Below are 19893 nucleotides of genomic sequence, written 5' to 3'. Positions count from 1 at the left end.
GTTCTGCATCGAAGTTTAGGCGAATCGGGAAGGTAGTAAATGTTCTTTGCGTATTAGGTTTCTCGGCAACTGATTCTGAAAGTCGACGGTTTGTTAGTTATGTGTTGAGATTTTGGTGATTTGGGAAGGTATTATAGGTGTGCTCGTTTTCTGAGTTTCTCAGTGTTGATAGTGATCATAATGAAGGTGCTAAAATATGTAACTTCAATTGTATCATAATGAAGGTATTAAAAGTCAGTGGAAGATATTTTGATTTGTTTACATCGACATTGTCTGCGCGCGAAATGATATTTTGTGGGTTTGATTCATATTAATTTAACATTGGATTTGAGTGATGTATTTCGGTCATAATTACCTTCAATCTGCTCTGCTAGTTTACTTCATGTAATTCAGATGACAATCTCTGCATCATTAAGTCTATTAAAAGGCAATGGGTGATCAAGTAATCCATCTTATTTGTCGTTGTTGGTTTGAAAAAATGATCTCTTATGATTTAATTATGTATCAATTTAATACTTCTCGAGGCGAAGCAAGCAGCATATATAGGTCTAATTGCGATTATTATAATCCAACCATGCTTTTCTAGTTTGATTCAATAGCGAGTTTCACTTTTGTCGTCTTCTGTTAGTTATTTATACCTACCTATTACAAGGTAGTAATAAAGATAAGAAATACAATTGATTCACACATATGCTATTTAATTTTCCTTATTGAAAAACATAATAGAAAAAATAAATAAATACAGATATTTAAAGTGCTTGTGAAGATTTTTTTTTATATATATTTTTTAAAAAATATGATCAAGTAGGGAGGGCAGACTTGATTTCCTACCATCTAAATTCGGGTTGGACGGACTCAACTTGATTACCTCTACCCTAACGTAAGTTTAATACTGACTAGCGCTTTGAGAGGAAAGTTAAAAGGTAAGATTTCCGTCGATTAAGACTTTAATACGTTGGAGGTTTTGTAGGTAGAGTTTGGGGGATGGGGTGGCTTTAGGTGACCAATTAGAGTAGGTACTTGGTTGATACTTGATGGTTCTTTGGGGGGGGGGGGGTGTTGAGTAGGGTCGTGGGAATGTAGACTTGGCTAACCATTATGAATTCATTTCTAACTACTTCCTCCCCTTTTTTAGTTGTTCCAATTTAATCAACCTTATGCTCAATATATATGCGTAACTATTATAAAAAGTAGATAGTTTGAAAGTTCATTTTGATACAAACTTAACATCCCACATGATATGATCTTGACCATTTTAATATTGTATAGTTATAGTAAGAGGTTTTAAAAGTTGATCACAAAAGCGATAGGGTTACTAACAATTTCATAACTTTTTTATTTTAATTGATTTTGTAGGGGCTACCAACTAAGTTTTATAAGAGTTAATTCATCTCCAGTGACAAGATACAATGCTTTGTAGCTTGCTTTTCTATATTAATTTTTAAGCTACAACACTTTTTAGCAACAAAGTGTTCCAATAGTAAGCTACAACATTTTTTAGTTTGTAAAAAATAATTTTTTTTTTAAAAAAAAATAAATAATTATACACATGTTACCATATAAGTAGAGTTTGTTTGTCTTTTTTTTCAATCAAGCATGTAGCATGTTTGGGCTACAATTGCTAGCATGGTGCTCAGTTTTTTCTTCTCCAATGGTAAGCATGTAGCTAGAAATTTTATTTATATTGCAAGCAAGTCCTTACAATTAAACCATTGGAGATGCTCTTACTTTCCATTTTAGAGGTAGCTTACTAAGGGATACAAATGTTACTCAACCTATATTGTAGTATACGGTCACCAAATATAATATATACGTAGTACAAATTTACGTTATAAAGGTTTAAAACTTAAAGGAATATTGAATCTTATATTTGAGCATTATAATTTACGCGATGTTACCTATTCATGTTACAAGGGTTACTTAATTTTTTTATTTAATTTTTTTTTTTTGAAATAAACCAGGGTTACTTAATTCATTGTTGATAAATAAGTTTTCCTCGATTTAGTGGTTCTTACTCTCAATTTTTAAATTCATAAACGAGTCTCCAATCTCTACGAATTTTCATTTTGACTAAGGGCCTGATTACTTCAGCTTAATATAAGTCCAATTCAGTTCATTTCAGCTCCAATCACTTCAATTAAGCTCCTAATTTCCTTCTCTAAAAAAAATTTATTTTATCCCAGTTCAGTAAATGTGAATAGACCCTAAGTACGTGCTGACGTCAACAGACACGCACCATCATTTTTCATTAGGCTGTCAAATATAATCCAATCCATTTTGATTGCATTAATATATGCTGACATGGTGCGTGATCACATGTATTTTTTATGTGGCCACCTAAAAGACACGTTGAATATATAGTTACCACATAAATTATAAAAAACACGCTGATTATATAATTACAACTTAAATTATACCGGTAATTTTTATTTTATCCAACTCTATATGCATAAAATTATAGAAAATTTATCAAAAATAAAACCCGAAAAAAAACCTAAAAACACAACTCCATATACCATCCATTGTCATCCGAGCCAAAAACGGAATCGATTTCGTATACTCCGTATTATTATACAGAAACAAAGCCCTAGAGTATTCCCTATTTCCCCATCACTCTTCTTTTTTATCAAAGTTTTTGCAATCTCTCAGTAATCAAACCAATCAACTATTTCTTCGATTTTCAATCGCCATTAACAACGAGGCTCGAAATCAATGGAGGACATTCTCTCTGCTTCCGATAAGCAGGTTATGGTCTCCAATTTCCTCGAGATCGCTGTTGGCCAGACTGCCGATACTGCCCGCCAATTCTTGCAGGTATTTTCCCCCATTTCTTCTTCAATTTCATAAATTAGGGTTTATTCACTATAATGCTCGATTTGATGATCGCTGCACAATTAATCATGTATTCTGTAAATTTTATGTGCGAAGTGTAAAATTGATTTAGAGTAATGGTAGCTCAGAAATTGCGCTGCATCTGTTGGTTAGTGTGATGAATTGCGGAACTTGCTTTGAACTTTTTGCTGGAAGAAATTGTTTGGTGTGATTTTGTAAGACGTTAATTTGTTGATGCTTGTAGTGTAGTCCAATTTAGCTGATGGTTTTGATTTAGCACATCGTAAGTGTGACTCTCAATTAATTTTTGTTATGTTTTTGCAACTGGGACTAGTGTGTAGATCTAGATTGTCATCGTGGTGGGTTACAAATGTGTTGATCGGAAACTAATTTGTGTATCTTGTTTTATGTACCCAGTAATCGAATTTGTATGTGAAAAAGTTTGTTTTTTTAATCTTAATTTCGGTTGGTCGGTGATAATTCACATTCAAGAAGGTATTTGTGGGAGAATATTTTGGAAACCGGAAAGCTTTGGATTTTTTTTTTTTTTTTGTAAATGCTTTTTGTATCCATGGAGGCATGGATACATGCTAGGTGTCATCGTCTTTGTGAAGTCATGCAAAGGAAGTTTTGTTATCTTAATTGAAGGATGTAGTTTTAAGTTTTGATGGGAAGTTTTATGGTTTCTTTATCCATCAGTAAAGGGGAAACATAGATGACTTCATTCTGTGTGATAAAGGTTTTCTAGACTAGTATAACATCTCCTTTGAGTAGGTTGATGGGAAGTTTCACGGTTTCATTATCTATCAGCAATGGAGAAACAGAAATAAATTTAGCATCCTGTGTGATAGAGTTATTCTGGACTATAAAGGCACCAAACCTCCAATTTTCTATGAATTAATTCTGAATATCTGATTCAACCTTTTGTTAATATTTGAGGCCTCGATCTTCAAGCGTTGCATGGTACTTAAACCTAAATCTTTATTGCCTTAACTCTATAGTTCAATGAATTTATGCCTGTACAGAAGAGAGACTTACTAATGTACACTTTGACGTTTATTTTTATTTTTACTCCATTATTTATGTTTCAATTAGTGTTACTCAATTATTTATGTTTCAATTAGTGGATTTTGTTTGGTAGTTGCTCCACACGTAAAGAAGCTTAATTTTCTTTTATCTTATGTTGGAATTGTCATTTGATGACTCAGGCAACAAGCTGGAGGCTTGAAGAAGCTATTCAGCTATTCTATGTGGGAAACGAAGGTGGTGCAGCGGCTCCTCCATCATTTATCCCCCCAGAACAAAATGCTACTCCATTAGCTGACAAGAGCCCTAGGTATAATGGAATAGTTGATTTGCAACTTTGAATGGAATGATTTATAGTATGAAGTTTATAGCAACGTATATCTTCTTTTGTCGGATTTGGTACAGTGGATCGGATGAGGGTGAAGCAAAGGAAATAAGTGGACTAAATGACGGTGATGATGTGCGTCCACCTTTACCTGTGATAAGAGAGGCTCTCTATGATGATGCTGTGGTGTACGGGTACTTCTCATTTTATTTCAATTTGCGTTGCTTTTTATGCTTGTAAAAAAGAAATTACTATGTGTAATGAAAACATGCCTTTTGATTGTGGGGGGAAATGCACCTGTACTGTAGAAACTACTAAGCATGCCTTTTGCTTTGTAAAAAAAGATGCACAATGTCCTTGCTCTTTGTTGGTGCCTAATTGTTTTTGTCATATATCTTGCTCTAGAGCCTCAAGAATAGGTTATCCACCAGGAATGAGTTCTGTGGTTGCCTTCCGCAATTTCGAGGAGGAAATGAAGCACCCTGCTGTATGGGAAGCTGAACAAGGTGGTAGTTCTACAACAGATAGCTCTCGAGATAACCTTGCTGCTATGTTTCGGCCTCCTTTTGCTTTAATGACCCAGGGTCCTTTTGAGAAGGTTTGTTTCTGTTATAATTTATTGCTTTGAAGTACTTTCATTTCCTTCTTTGGGGTTTTTTGTAAGGAAAAGAGGATAGTTGTTCACCTGTATCATCTTGCTCCTTATATCCTTAGCTCTAGCCTCAAGTCCTCCCCCCCCCCCCCCCCCCTCTCTAACCTCAATTTACCCAATCATTCACTGTCCACACTCTCCACAACTTATTTCAGCTGAACTCTGCCATCTCTCAGGGACCTTATACTTTCTAGTTCCTACATTGATTTTTGAGCATGACCTTGTCTTTGCAATGCATGATTGAAGCTTGCTTTGCTTTATGAATAAAATAGGGACATGGGAGACTTTGGGCTTTGTGATTCTTCTGGCCAGCGACTTACTCTCTTATCTATCTTCGACATCATTATGATCAAGTTGATGATTTAATCATGTGGCAAATATCCGAGGGTTGGCTATGTACCTTTGTGATGCAAATTTTGTTGATAAGCTAGACATGCACTAAGCTGATTATTTAGTTAATGTTTCAGTGCGATGTTTCACATTTATTATTTTCTTCATCTCTGATTTTTTGGGGCCTTGCCCCTCTTTTATGACTGAGTTTGATCTGTAATTTTTAAGCTGTTTTTGCCAAGTATTTCTTTTGAATGATTCATTTGCATCATATATGCTGTGTCATCATATTTAATGTAATGGAAAACTGCAGGCAAAACTTACCGCTGCTGCTTCGGACCAGTGGCTTGTGGCTAATTTACAATCCCCTACAGAATTTAGCTCACATATGGTTGGTGCCACAACTCTCTATCTCTCTCTCCAATAGATATTTTTTAGAATTTTTATTTGACATATTTGTGATGTCTAATTTGTTGTAATGCGTTTAATAGCTCAACAGAGACACCTGGGCAAATGAAGCTGTAGCCCAAACTATCAAAACCAATTTTATCTTTTGGCAGGTAACTATCCTGTGTTTTTTCTCGTCCTATTTATACTCCTATGTTCCTCTTGTATGCTGACAATCAGGTGTGTTCTGTTTTAAACTTTTAATGTGCAGTTAGAATTAATTTGATTTATCTTAATGCAGGTTTATGATGATACAAGTGAGGGCAAGAAGGTGTGTAATTACTACAAAATCGAATCTGTTCCAGTTATTCTTGTCATTGACCCCATAACAGGACAAAAAATGCGTTCATGGTCTGGTATGGTACATCCTGACCGATTACTGGAGGTATGGGCTTTGCATCTGATAATTTAATTTACCATAATACCGAAGATAAGTTGCCTCTTGGAATCACTTGATGGAATTTAACTGGCTTCCCTTTGCAATTTTGGCTGATAATATTATCAATTTGCAGGATCTACTGCCTTTCATGGATAGCGGGCCACATAACTATCATTCCTCACTCTCTCATAAGCGGCCAAGAGAAAGTTCTAATGTTCCTGCTCAGAAAGTCCAGGGTATCTTAGATTTTCTACTTTTTTTTCCTTCCCTTATGCTTTCTTTTTACCTGGTATCATCTAATTAAGACTATTAAAGTTCCATATTTCCATTCATCATTTCATCCCTGACACTTTCAGAGTTGATTACTGTGTTTTTGGTCCATTTCTAGGAGTTCTTAACCGTTTTATGTTATTTTTGCAACACATTTTACTCTCTTCTCGTCACTTCATAATATTTACACTTCCACCCATTCTCTTTTGCCTTTTCCATCTTTTTTTTTTTGCACCTTGCCAATTTTTTTTAATTTTTTTTGTTTGCACTTTTCCTCTCTTGATTGGATGGACTAACCTGTATACTGAGTTTTCACATGTCTCGTTATAATTTTTGGTTTGTTAAACCAAACCAGAGTTTGTTGTGTGTAATTTCTCTGGTTACGTAGAAGTGGGATGAGTGAATGTATCTTTGTTTTTACGACAACAATCACCAGCACTTCATATGATTGCTTTTGCAACTGATGAACCAAAAAGGATTATGTTTCTGTATATATCTATAGATTTAGGGTTAAATGAGAAGTTCCTTAAAATCAGTAGCATTTTATATGCATATTTTTTGAACTGGATGTGCATATTTCTGTACTCAAAGAAGATGTGCATATTTTTTTTTGAATGTAATGTTTTTATTCCCATTTTTCCAGAATTTTGAAATATTACTAGTTTGGGGGAAAGAAATGCATATACAGTGAAAAGTTGTTGTACATCAATCCTTCTCATTTTAAGTTATATACTACTGGTATGTATTTGTTTTGAAAGTCTTGAAATTAAGGGATTTTATGTTCTGCAGGTGAGACCATCGTAGATGAAGAGGAATTGCAACGAGCTCTTGCTGCATCAATGGAGAACATGAATCATCCGGATGAAATTGCTTCTGAAGACAAAGATGCAGTCACTGCCAACAAGGAGGAAGCTAAATGCTCTACAAAGATTCCTGTGTATCCCCCTCTTCCTGAAGAACCAAAGGGAGATAGAAACCTGCTTTGCCGTGTTGGATTTCGTCTCCCTGATGGACGAAGAGTTCAGAGGAACTTTCTGCGCACTGACCCTATACAGGTTAGGTTTTGGCTCTGTCTCACCTCTCCCTCCTATTTTTTCCCCTTGTACCATGTTTTGATTGAATTTGCTGACTTCTTTTGTTCTGCAGTTGTTGTGGTCGTTCTGCAGATCCCAGCTTGGAGAGGCCGAGACAAGGCCATTACGGTTGACACATGGAGTCCTTGGAGCTGCAAAATCTGTGGAATATGATAGTAATTTAACCTTTGAAGAATCAGGGCTCTCAAACTCCATGATATCAGTTACTTGGGAGTAAGATTGATATGTTGCTCTCTCGGTATATATATTAAGTATATGGCTGAGAGCTCAAGCAGACTTTTGACTGAATCAGTTATCTTGCAGTTTGCTCCGCCTTTTGTTTTGTCATATTGTTTGTAGAACAAGTATGATAGGAAGGAGTAATTATTGTTATGTAGTCCATATGTATATACTTAATGCCAACAGCTCATAGAATGGTATCTGTCAAATTACAGACAGCTCTTTGTGTCCTGCTTTAGCTCTTTTAATCCGTAAGTCCTTTATATTCCAGTTTCACCCATGGAAGCACAAACACTTTTAATCCGTAAGTCCTGCTTTGCAAGTGCCTATTGAATTCCTTTTTCCTTTTCTGTCTCTCTCCTTATTATTGATATTATTATTACTGTTATTGTTATTATTATTATTACTTTGGTGATATAGGTGTTTTTTTTAAAGAACTATAATAAAAAATAGTTAGTCAAATAATTAGTCAAATTTGTTTTGAACAAGCAAAATCACTTTGATCCCAAATTTAAATAATGCGAATTAAAAAGTGAAACCTTGCCGTCACAAGGTGCAATCCTCCTTGCTTCAGGTACATACTGGTGAGGAATGGCTTGTGAATAGCGGACCAAAATAACTACGAGGGTTGAGGTCCCCTTCCTTGTAAGGGTTGAGATCTCCTTTCCCTTTCTCCTCAATTTTAGGTAACTTGCTTGTATATACGGAGTAACTATGAGGGCCGAAGTTTGACCAATGCAAACCTATTTTGAGTGATACTGCCATTACACATCTAAGAAAAGTGTTGCGAATAACAGTTAATTGAATCATGCATCTAGTATAAATCACCAACAGTTATAAATGTAGGTACTTAACGCAAAACCTAGAAGTTAAAATGTACTAAGACGGAATTGTGATGTATACATAATTTGATTTTAAAATTGTTCTAAGACGGAATTGGGATGTATACATAATTTGATTTTTGACGGTTTTACCCTTTTACTCACTGATGCTAAATTGCTGATGCAGACATGCAGTTGCATCATAGTTTAGGATAATGAGCTCATCAAAAACGGGCTATGTGCACGGGTTAACCGGGCCCAAAACTCAAGAACGAGAGAATCCCGCAAAAAGTCCCAAATTCCCAATTTCATTTTCTCTCTCCTCCCCAAATCCCTCTCACTCCACTCTACAGCCCCCTTTCCCATTTCCCCCCCTTCGCCCAAATATTCCCCTCTATTTGGCGCTTCTTCTTCCTCTCTCACTCCCCAATTTTCCGACACTTTTCCGAACCCAATGAAGCGAGTTTTCGACGAAATCTCCGACGATGAATGGGAGAATCACTCCTTCAAACCCTCCAAAGTCCTCAATTCTTCTTCTTCAACCTCCAAATCTCCTCCTCCTCCCATTGAATCCTTCTCCTTCTCCTCTCGATCAGCTCCGATCGACCTCACCGACGACGGTGACGAAGAATATGCGCCGCCGCCGGAGGAAGACGACGAAGACGACGATTTAGAGGACCACGACATCGACGACGATGATTTGGAGGATCATGACGCCGACACACGAGTTCGCAGCCGTGGTTTCAGCCGTGGAAGACGGTTTGTGGTTGATGATGATGAGGATGAGGATGAAGATGAAGATGAGGTTGCTGATGATGATGATGAGTTGCAGGAAGTGGTGGAGGTGAAGTCCGAGGATGAAGAAGAAGAAGAGGAAATGGTGTCGTTGTCGGATACTGAAGATGATGAAGATGATGACGATGTTTTGGAGAAGGAGGAGGAGGATGTGGTTGGGAGAGCGTTGCAGAAGTGTGCGAAGATTTCGGCTGAATTAAGGAAGGATTTGTATGGTTCTTCTAAGGTTGAATGTGAGCGTTATGCTGAAGTTGATGCTTCTTCTGCCAAAATTATTAGTCAGGTTAGTTGTTTTTCATGCTTTTATGATTTTTTTAGGGCTTAGTTTTATATAATTAAGTTGTTTGTAGGTATTAATTTAGAGGCGAATGCTAATTCAAATTGTTTTTAGTTATTTACTCAATTTTGTATTTTGGAGGATTGTGTAAATACATTTATGTTGAAGGTGAATGCGAATTCTTGTTCATTTTAGCCGAATGTGGTTGCACTGGACTTTGTCGCCGAGTTTAGGGTTTTTGTTTCAATTACAATAAGTTTTATTGTGGATATTTGTATAAAAATGCTGTTTTTGCACATAATGGAGGACTATTAGCTATAATTGCCTCATTCTATGTAAAGCATGGTTCTTAGTGAACAAAAAAGGGTGACTCGATAAACAAAGGAAAGAGATATTTTGGTATGCTAGGTAAAGTCTTAACAATATTTGAAGAAAAGCTTGTTTCAATGAGTGAAATCAGTGAAATTCTGAGCAACAATAGTGGAAATCATGCTTTTTTTTTTGCATCTAATTGATTAGTATTAGCTTTAATGAACCAGATATATGATATATCACTGGGATTATAATTTCCTAACATTTGATAGTTCACTACTTCACTCATTTTAGTTTTATGTTTTTGTTGGGCTTCTGGTAGTTATGTGTGCTGTATACATGTTCGGCTACTACCAATTTTTAGGGCGATGAGACAAGACAGAATTGATCACTACAGTATTTGCAAATGTAGGTTACTGCATAGTTGCTGAAATCTAGATGATGGTGTGGGGAAGGGTGGTTATGGCATAAGGAATTTTTGAGAGTTAAATACTTGAATTGCACGTATCTCTCAGTGTAAATGTATTCTCTCTTCCCTATTTGTTTTAGATACACATTATTGGGAAAATAGCAAAATTCTACTCAACTAGAACACCAATATTCTGCCAAGAATCCCTTGTGGATCCAAATTTGCAAAGACTTCCCTATCTTAGTCTGAAAATTATTTCAAAGGAAATCTTCTTCACCAAGATGAGGAAAGTATTGTAATAGCTCTACCACTTCTATGTATTTTACTAGTTCTTTAAGCTGAATCTAGAATTTTCAGATGCTTGTTATAAAAGTAAATTATTCTATCCTAGGGGCAATACTTGTATGATTTGTGGATCGTGGGTTGTGAAAACAGTATAAAAGGGAAGCTGTTTCTATAGGCTCAAGAGGCACCATTTGTTTTTCTCTATGTAAGGCCTAGTGTGAAGTATTAAACTACTTTTGGATGAGATGATTCATTTCACATCTTTGAGTGCATATTCAGCAAAAGCATGTTTTGAAATCACTTATGTTGATTTTTCTAATCTTAATTTCTTTACGCTTTATCTGTTTCTCATTCTGCTCCCTTCTATCTTTCCCTCTGCCTGCTATGTCAGGATGTTATTAATGCAGCGTGTGGAGCAGAAAATTCAGACTTTCAGCCACTTCTCAAACCATATCAGCTTGTTGGGGTCAACTTTCTTTTGTTGCTGAACCGAAAAAAGATAGGTGGAGGTAAGAAATGTTTCTTATGCATCAGGTTACTTTATGAGTTAATTCATGCTTATGTGTTTTTAATATCCCCTGATGATTTAAAAGCTGTAGACTACATTCCAGAACTCTTAGAGTTTGTCTGCATATCACCTTGCATCTAGGTGCTCCTTTTTATACATAGGTCGTAGCATGAAGTATGATATCAACTTTATAGATATGTTAACTATAAAATCATTGTTGATGCATTGCTGAAAGAACAATGAATTAGGATAAAATTTATGCAATTATGGTTTATTGTCATTGAAAGAACCAAAGAATTATTTTTACAAATCATATTACCTCTTAACTTTAAAGAATTGTGCTACATATAAAAAAATAAAAAAAATAATAATACATGCTACATATCACTTGAAATGTCAAAGATCCATAGTTTAATCCTTCTTCCTCATATTCATGTCCCTTATTCACAAACTCTTTTACACATGAGTGCAAAAATTGCTCTAGCCCTTCAAATGCATATACTACTACTAGATTCTAAAATCCATCAGATTGCACCAGAATAAGATGCATTTACTAAATTTCTGGATTCGTTAGTAATTGGGTAAAGTTTGCTCACACTTTCTTACCCCCTCACATTATCACTACTATACATTTGAATACTAGGGGGGAAAAAGTGGCTAATAAAAGACGATAATCTTAAAATGGTGAATTTGAATAAGAACATTTTTAACCTCAATATTTTGGGGCCACATTGATCTTTTGAGTAGAGAGGATCAATTAGTGCCAATATCATATTTACCACATTGGCCACTATTTTTAGGGAACCTCTTGATCTTGTGTGTAGAAATAAGATTTAATTTTTCCAATGGTTGATCTCCCATCATGATCTTTAATTTCAGAAAGGATTAACCGGCTCCAATATTAGATCTTCCCTCCCATTTTTTGTTTTGGAGAAATAATAAAAAAATCTCAAGAAAAGAAAAATAATGAGGGTAGGATAAATTGGGATGCTGTTAAAAGGGAATATATGAAGATGAAATGATCACTTTTTGATGATAAAAAAATCTTAAAGATGGAATGATTTGATGAGTTAAATAAAGTGACGATAGGCTGTGAATGTATCCTGAAAATACTTTGTTTCAAAATACTTGCAACTTAGCATCTTGGCACATAATTTAAGGAACATATCAAAGAAGACAAACAAAAATTTAATTGTGATAACTTAGGGTTCGTTTGGCATCACTGTGGTTTCTTGTTTTTTTGTTTTTTAAAATCATATGATATATGTCATAAAAAGAATAAAAAATTAGTCAAACTTATTAAAATCATGATAATTTTGAAAACTGACAACAGAAAAGTAGAAACGCCTTTTTCTGGTTTTTTGTTTTTGGTTTTTTGTTTTCAAAAAAACTGGAAATTGAAAACAAAAAATAATGTCAAACAAGCCCTTAATTACCGATAACAGAAATGGGTTGAACTATAAAGGTTTATGTTATATTTAGTAAGAATGTGGCTCACACACTAACACGACGTACTCACAAATAGACTAATGGGGTACACTTGTATGTTGTACCAAAGTTCATGTAACATAGAATCTTCTAATAATTGATGTTGAGAAAATCTTGTTATCTTGTTTCTAACTAAATCATTGCCTTTAATTGCTTATTTTGATGTGCAGCTATATTGGCTGACGAGATGGGTTTGGGGAAGACTGTTCAGGTACAATCATCAGTTATTTTTTTAAAAAAAAGAATTCCCCAAATATCCTATTGTATGCATTAGTATCCTTAATTTGTATGTAACTTTTGTGCCTCATTATTTCAGGCTATAACATATTTGATGCTGCTGAACCACTTGCAAAACGATCCGGGCCCACATTTAGTTGTATGTCCAGCTTCTGTCTTGGAGAATTGGGAAAGAGAGCTTACCAAGTGGTGTCCAACGTTTTCTGTGTTACAGTTCCATGGAGCTGGTAGAGCAGCTTATGCTAAAGAGCTAAACTCATTGGCCAAGGCTGGATCGCCACCTCCATTTAATGTGCTCCTTGTCTGCTACTCCCTATTTGAACGGCACAGGTTTTGTGAATTATCTTTTGTACAATGTTTTCATTTCTATTACATGCATGTATTCTGATTACGATGCTTGTCGTGGCATTAGCGCACAACAGAAAGATGACCGTAAAATCCTGAAGCGTTGGAAATGGAGCTGTGTGTTGATGGATGAGGCTCATGCGTTGAAAGATAAAAACAGCTACAGATGGAAGAATTTGATGTCAGTTGCAAAAAATGCAAAACAGCGTTTGATGCTCACTGGAACTCCACTACAAAACGATTTACATGTATGGTACTGGTGATAGCTTTCAGTTATCTTCATACATTTCAAAATATACCCTTGTGTGGTCAACATCAAAGACATGGGAAGTAGTAATTCTTAGGCAGTAGAAGGTGGAGTTATTAGTTGGCTAAAAGCATGGGTATTCGCTCTTCATAGGGTGCTGAATTTACTAAAGTAGGTTCTATGAAATTGAACTTCCTATGTTCTACAATACAACATTTTGTCGTTCCTAGGAAATCAAAATACATGAGAAAAGTGATCAACCAAATAAACACATAGATTGCTAGCATTAGGGTCAACAAGCTCTATGGGGATAGTCGAATAGGGTTCTTCTATTAATTTGAAGCAGCTGCTTAATACTCCTCTTGCTCATTTTGCTTGCCTTTCATAGAGTATGCTGGGTTGCAGAGGCACAGGGAAGAACTCTGAATTTTTCGGAAATCAAAGATTCCAATATCTAGTTATATTAGGCAATGAAGTGTTTGCATAGCAGATATCCTCAAGGAAACAGATAAAATGAATAAGATCGATGAAATAGCTATCAGATGGTTAGAATATATAAGTGAGTGAATTCAAAATTAGTGTCATAGACCCAAATGATACTTTATTGTATGCGAGTCACCTTTTTACTTTATGAATGACCAACTTTATGACCCTACCTTTGATAATTTATTGAAAATTTAATCTATTCATTATCCTTGTTGGGTAGATTAGTTAATTAAATGATGGTTATTCGTAGAAATCTTATACTATTCAATGATTAATCATTATGTTTATCATTCTGCATATCTTGAGGATAGTTAATTTCTGTACTCGTCTTTGTTCCATGCACTAGAAATTTCTGCCAACAATTTGGGTTGCTACTTTCTAGGCCTGCTCTACAATCTCTTTACCCTTGCTTTTTGAAATGGTGCTCCGTTAGAAAGTGAGCTCACATTTATTTTAGGTTGCCCCATTTTATTGTGCTCTTTGGTTAAAAATGCATGTTCTTTTCTGATGTGCCATTATTCAATCATGCTGCTGTTTGAATCCACTCATTAATCACACTTCTTAATACTGGGAAAAAATAGTGAACATGTACAAACAGTTAGGGGTAAAGAGATTTTGACAATGTATGCACTATATTTTTGAAGTTCTGAGACTAGTAGACTGTTGTTTGTTCTCTGTTTGGTTGCTCAACTGCATTGGAGAAGGTTCTTTGTAGTAATTTAGTGTTGGGCTAAACCTTGTTTCTAACAAAAATAACTTGCTCCAGAAACATGTAGGTGTTAATGTAAATCTAATAGCGTATTTTACTTTCGCACTAGAATTTTATTTTGGGGATTTTGTACTTTTAAGCCTAAAAGCAACTGCAAAGACTTTCAATAGTGTGCCTCAACCTCATCCACAATACACCTGTGCTGGAAACATTGAACCTTCTCTGCAGTATTTTCTATCAGTGTTCAATAACTAGGCTGGCTCGTGCCACTGTAAAAGCACTTGCTTTTACTCTCTGTTTTACAATCAGAAGATTCAGAACTCCCTTTGTTTCATATTTATGGTTGCTTTTGCTATTTGAGGATGAATTTAGCTTTTAACTGAAAATATCTCTTAAGCTGTATTGACACACACACAAAAAAAAAAAAAAGAAAAAAAAAAAAAAGAAATGTACTTACATTGGTAAATTAATATATAAAAAAAAAGTACTTGTATATATATATTTTTTTAATCTTATGCTAATATGGCTGACGATAGCTTCCTTTTGATGCTCTTTGCTGCTGCAGGAGCTGTGGTCGTTATTGGAGTTCATGCTGCCTGATCTATTTGCTACAGAAAATGTGGATTTGAAAAAGCTACTTAGTGCTGATGATTATGATCTGATTGCTCGTATGAAGTCTATACTAGGTCCATTTATCTTGAGGCGCTTGAAATCTGATGTAATGCAGCAACTTGTAGCTAAAGAACAACGTGTAAGTTACGAGCCAATTTTTTGCACTGCTTAATAGTGTTGTTGAGGCCTTTGGTTGTGAATATTCAAAAGGTTTCTCATGATCCCTCCAACTTTGGCTTATAATCTCTCAATATGATAAAACCTGAACAAAAATTATATAAGTACTTTTATGACACAAAGCTAACAGTACCATTTAATGTATAATTATGAAATGGAGGTATCATCATCATCTACTAACTCAGGTTATTCGTCATCAGTTGTAAATTAATCATTTGGGATTTTGAATTAATGATTATGTAGGTTGAGTTTGTATCCATGGATAAAGATCATGATGATGCTTATAAAGAAGCCATTCAAGAGTATCGTGCAGTGTCTCAAGCTCGCATGCCCAAGGGCTCTGACATTAATTCAAAAAATGTTGCTCAAGTTCTTCCTCGCCGTCAGATTTCAAATTACTTTGTGCAGTTTCGTAAGGTGCGTTCTGCTGCAGATCATGTCTTTATTACTATATTTTCCGTTAGTGCTTGCTGCTTACTGATTTTGTACGCCACATTTTCCTTACGGCTTCTAGGAATGAGAGGATGGGTACTGAAATGAGGGGTTAATTCCTATGAAACCCATGTTTGTTGTGAGTTGACTCTTACATGTTCAAGAGAGGGGACGAGAGGGGAAAAACTTTCATTCCAAAAAAATTTCTTAATTATTAATTTCACTTACTCTTATTAAGTAAATTTGGTTTCCAATTTATTACAGGGACACCTTTCATTCTCACTTTCAAAAATTCTTATCCTACTCCCTCATTTCTAATCCCACAACTCCACAAGATGATTCATTTACACCAAATGAGTTTTATGATTGAAGTTTTATACTCTTTATATGGTTTGCAGATTGCAAATCATCCTTTGCTAGTGAGGCGTATCTACAATGATGGTGATATTGTGCGGTTTGCCAAGAAGTTGTATCCCAAGGGCGTGTTTGGTCATGAATGTACACTGGACAGAGTAGTAGACGAAATGAAGAGTTACAGTGACTTCTCTATTCATCGGGTAATTACATGCTTTCAATTTATTTTGGCCAGGGGATGGGGGGAAACTAGGCGGATGGAAGTTCTATGCATATGCATCTCTTGTTCTTGTGTAGTAAAATAAAAAAAATTGTAGTAAAAGAGTTTAGGTGTTGTATTTTAGAAAGGTCCTTATATTCAAAATAGTGTCATAAAAATCGGTATTTTATTTATCTAGCTACAGTTATACCCTACCTCTTCAAGGAATTTTTTGTTCCTTTTTTCTTTTTAATATTTATGGCATATGGATAGCTAAAGGCCTGCAGCAGCACCTGGCTAGTTGTTACTGTACTAGTTTTTTGTTAAATCTTAGAGGCTAGCATCACTTTATCTTTTTAGGTTTTGCAAAACATCGTATAAATCAGTTATGCTATGGAATGCATGGAATATATCTGCTCAGTTAACGAGGCTGAGAAAATTTGTTCTTACTTCCTGTCATGAAGTGTATCAACTTTTGGATTGCAGCTTCTAGTTAGCTATAATATTGAGGATGTGAAGGGAATCCTTCCAGAGGATCAGGTCATAAAGTCTGCAAAATGCCAGGTAATTTCTGAACCATCCCTTGCTATATGAACTTTAGAAGTTAAGGCAGCTGAATTGGGAAAAGCACTCTATGAATGGATATTAAATGATGAGAGTGGATGTGATAGTAAGTGAGATATCAGGTTATTGAAAACCACCATGAACACCCTTTAATCTCTTAAACTTTGCTACATTGCTAGTAAATGGAAGCCTCGTTGACAAAATATGAAGTTCGTGTGGTAATTAGGAAAGACAAAATGCTCATGTGTGTAAAAGAATTTATATTTGTTTATACAGGCATTGGCTAGACTTCTTCCCTCCCTAAAACAAGATGGTCATCGTGTTCTCATATTTAGCCAGTGGACGTCAATGCTTGATATCTTGGAGTGGGCGTTGGATGTGATTGGGGTTTCATTTAGACGCCTTGATGGAAGGTAAAAGGCCAGCTTATCTGTTTTGTATGTTCAATGTGCGAGTTATTGCAGGGCTTTTTTCCCCCTAGGATCTAGAACAGCTGCTCTTATTTTCTGTACCCTTATCATGTTGCATTCATTCCAAGTAGCACAGTTTTTTGTGTGCTAAAACTAGTTTGTACTGGCAGTACGCAGGTGACAGAGAGACAAACCATAGTAGATACTTTCAATAATGATGCTTCAATATTTGCATGCTTGCTCTCCACCAGAGCTGGAGGTCAGGGTTTGAACCTCACTGGAGCAGATACTGTCATCATACACGATATGGATTTCAACCCTCAAATTGACCGACAAGCAGAGGATCGATGCCATCGTATTGGCCAAACAAAGCCTGTTACTATATACAGGTATATTATTATTTTATTAAATGATCAGATACTATCAACTGTGAGAAGCTAAATTAGATATTTTTTCTGCTTCTGCAGATTGGTGACAAAAGGTACCGTAGATGAGGATGTATATGAGATTGCAAAACGGAAGTTAGTTTTGGATGCTGCTGTTTTGGAATCTGGGACAATGGTGGTTGACAACGGTATGCCTGAGAAGACTATGGGTGAGATACTGTCATCGTTGTTGCTAGGTTAACGTATATTTTAGCTCCTTTTTTATTTTGTAAACTTTGGCTCTGGGTATATGTATGGGTATGGCGTTGGGTAGAATCCGCAGTTATTCTTATTCATGTACTATTGTATAAATCAACTAATTCGTGAAGTTCATTCACTATGCTTGTAAAAGCATATGTTACCCTTGTGAGATGGGTATCCTAATTTTGTATCTTTAAGTGAAAAAAGGTGTATGTTACCCTTACTACAGGTAGAATTTTCTTCATCTTTGAAATTGGGCCTAGAAAAAGTCCGCTTTTTTTTTTTTTTTTTTATTTTTATTTTTTTTTATGCTTTATTCTGAACTCATTCAAATTACCATTAAAATTCTTCAGATGTGGGCTTAAATCAAACATATTCTGTAAAAAAGTAGTAATACCTCTGTATTTTATAGTTTGTAATGGAGGGGTATTATTTCTGAGACGGGATAATTCTTTTGTTACAAGTAATAAGAAACGGAGGTAGAATTACCATGGACTTGGACTTGACGTTTTGTGATTCATTTTCATTACCGTCATTGCTGTAAGTTCTATGACTAACACAACTTATAATATAAATCAATTAATCAAATATCAACCTTTAAATGGGATTATTATACGTATTATTGATTATGGAAATCTGTAAATGTCAACGAAACAATGCTCAATAAAGTGGGAAAAGATGATGTTAGTTCATATTCTTCATAAATGTTCATCACGTGTGCTCAATATTCCTCCACTATTAGTTCATCGGCTTAAATTTGATTGCTCTATTAGGAATGTGGAATTTGATTTTTCTATTTGATTAAATTTCAGTGAAATATGAAATAATTGACAAAAGGACTATCAGTTTTTTTTTGTTTGCTTTTTTTTTTTTTGAGGAAACTATCTGTTCATAATTTGTTACTCGCATATAATTATTGGCATTTAAAACTTGTTTTTTCTTGGAAATTAATTAATACACTAGTTAATAGCTATGGACCTATGGTTATTCTACTATACTTTGTTAGTATAGTTTTAGAGGCTAATATACTCAACACCAATCATGTTTACATTACTATCTTTATTCAAATAAAATCAAGTTTACATTACTATACGTCTATACTTTAATACTCTCGTATGATCAAAATAATAATTACTTAAAACGTTATTATATAATGACATAAGGCGCAGTAGCTTAAGTGAAGAAAGTCACAGGCCGTCTCTTGTTAATGAGCATGACATTACACTATGAGCTATGACCAATAGATGAGATTATGCATGTCTAATCTATATTAATCACAAAAATTATCAATTGATGTAATTTCGTAGAGCTAATCCTCATTAGTCACAAGAATCATTTTTTATTGTTAGGTAGTCATTTTCACAATTAATGTATGTGCTTATTTAAAGAGTGAGCTTAATTCTCTTATCGTTACTATTATGTTGTCGTTTCATAGTTTGCTGAGCCATAAGTCAGTTTTTCTTACCGAATTTGTACTCAAAATTGTTCAAGAAGAAATTGGAAGAAATTGAGAAACTATATTAGTCTTAAAAGTAAAATATTTCCAACACAAAAATATGAACGTGTCATTCTTGGAAAAAGACGGTTTATATTACGTTAGATCACATTAATGAAAGGGTTGATTGACTTTTTCTTTGGATTGGGTATTAATTAGTTGTCACTCAATTGTTGTTTTAATTAATTTTGGACGGTAACTCATTTTAGTGATACTTAAACAATACTTAGTTTTATATACTCGTAGTGTGCGGAGAGTCATTAAAGAACAAATGATGTAAATAGATTTGATTTTAAACATCTATCAAGTATCATCTCTAAAATTTTAAACTACTTGACATTCACTATATACACTCATCTCATAATTTTGAACAAAACTATATCTTTAACATACAAAGTTAGTTTTAAAGATACTGGTATATCTATATTTTAAAATAACAAATTAACAAGTAATACTCCCTCCGTCCCCGATTGATAGTCACTTATGCCATTTTTGGGCACCCAAAATTTTAGTCACGTTTGCTTTTTTCAA

General features: G+C 34.8%; 2 protein-coding genes across 3 annotated transcripts; both read left to right on the top strand.

Annotated features, from left to right (window-relative positions):
* The first annotated feature begins 2577 nt into the window (after positions 1 to 2577).
* On the top strand, positions 2578 to 7850 carry LOC145563324 (plant UBX domain-containing protein 7-like). Of its 2 annotated transcripts, none has more exons than XM_081623768.1 (10): positions 2578 to 2814; positions 4041 to 4168; positions 4264 to 4371; positions 4589 to 4781; positions 5479 to 5556; positions 5657 to 5725; positions 5854 to 5997; positions 6125 to 6227; positions 7051 to 7316; positions 7408 to 7850. In XM_081623768.1, the coding sequence occupies exons 1-10, from the start codon at positions 2713 to 2715 to the stop codon at positions 7570 to 7572; spliced, it is 1356 nt and encodes a 451-aa protein (XP_081479894.1). In that variant the 5' UTR covers positions 2578 to 2712; the 3' UTR covers positions 7573 to 7850. The 2 variants fall into 2 exon arrangements, with proteins under 2 accessions (XP_081479894.1, XP_081479893.1); XM_081623767.1 differs by having other exon boundaries at positions 2581 to 2814; positions 4264 to 4377.
* An 886-nt stretch (positions 7851 to 8736) lies between these two features.
* LOC145563323 (protein CHROMATIN REMODELING 19-like) lies at positions 8737 to 18135 on the top strand. The gene is made up of 12 exons (XM_081623766.1): positions 8737 to 9473; positions 10865 to 10982; positions 12640 to 12680; positions 12786 to 13036; positions 13119 to 13299; positions 15059 to 15244; positions 15526 to 15699; positions 16113 to 16271; positions 16754 to 16831; positions 17108 to 17244; positions 17412 to 17630; positions 17709 to 18135. Exons 1-12 carry the CDS (start codon positions 8850 to 8852, stop codon positions 17866 to 17868), a joined length of 2328 nt encoding a protein of 775 aa, XP_081479892.1. The 5' UTR covers positions 8737 to 8849; the 3' UTR covers positions 17869 to 18135.
* Positions 18136 to 19893: the final 1758 nt, after the last annotated feature.

Source organism: Chenopodium album, chromosome 10 (assembly GCF_948465745.1).
Source record: "Chenopodium album chromosome 10, dcCheAlbu1.1, whole genome shotgun sequence".
Classification (NCBI taxonomy): Eukaryota; Viridiplantae; Streptophyta; class Magnoliopsida; order Caryophyllales; family Amaranthaceae; genus Chenopodium; species Chenopodium album.
This window is presented reverse-complemented; position numbering and strand designations above follow the sequence as displayed.

Bases quoted from the DNA above. Each gene is read 5' to 3' on its own strand.
- LOC145563324 (XM_081623767.1), top strand. From the start codon at position 2,713: ATGGAGGACATTCTCTCTGCTTCCGATAAGCAGGTTATGGTCTCCAAT. The intron at 5,557-5,656 runs GTTGGTGCCACA...TGCGTTTAATAG, and splicing joins CAGAATTTAGCTCACATATG to CTCAACAGAGACACCTGGGC. The intron at 5,998-6,124 runs GTATGGGCTTTG...ATCAATTTGCAG, and splicing joins ATCCTGACCGATTACTGGAG to GATCTACTGCCTTTCATGGA.
- LOC145563323 (XM_081623766.1), top strand. From the start codon at position 8,850: ATGAAGCGAGTTTTCGACGAAATCTCCGACGATGAATGGGAGAATCAC. The intron at 15,245-15,525 runs GTAAGTTACGAG...ATGATTATGTAG, and splicing joins TTGTAGCTAAAGAACAACGT to GTTGAGTTTGTATCCATGGA. The intron at 16,272-16,753 runs GTAATTACATGC...TTTGGATTGCAG, and splicing joins GTGACTTCTCTATTCATCGG to CTTCTAGTTAGCTATAATAT.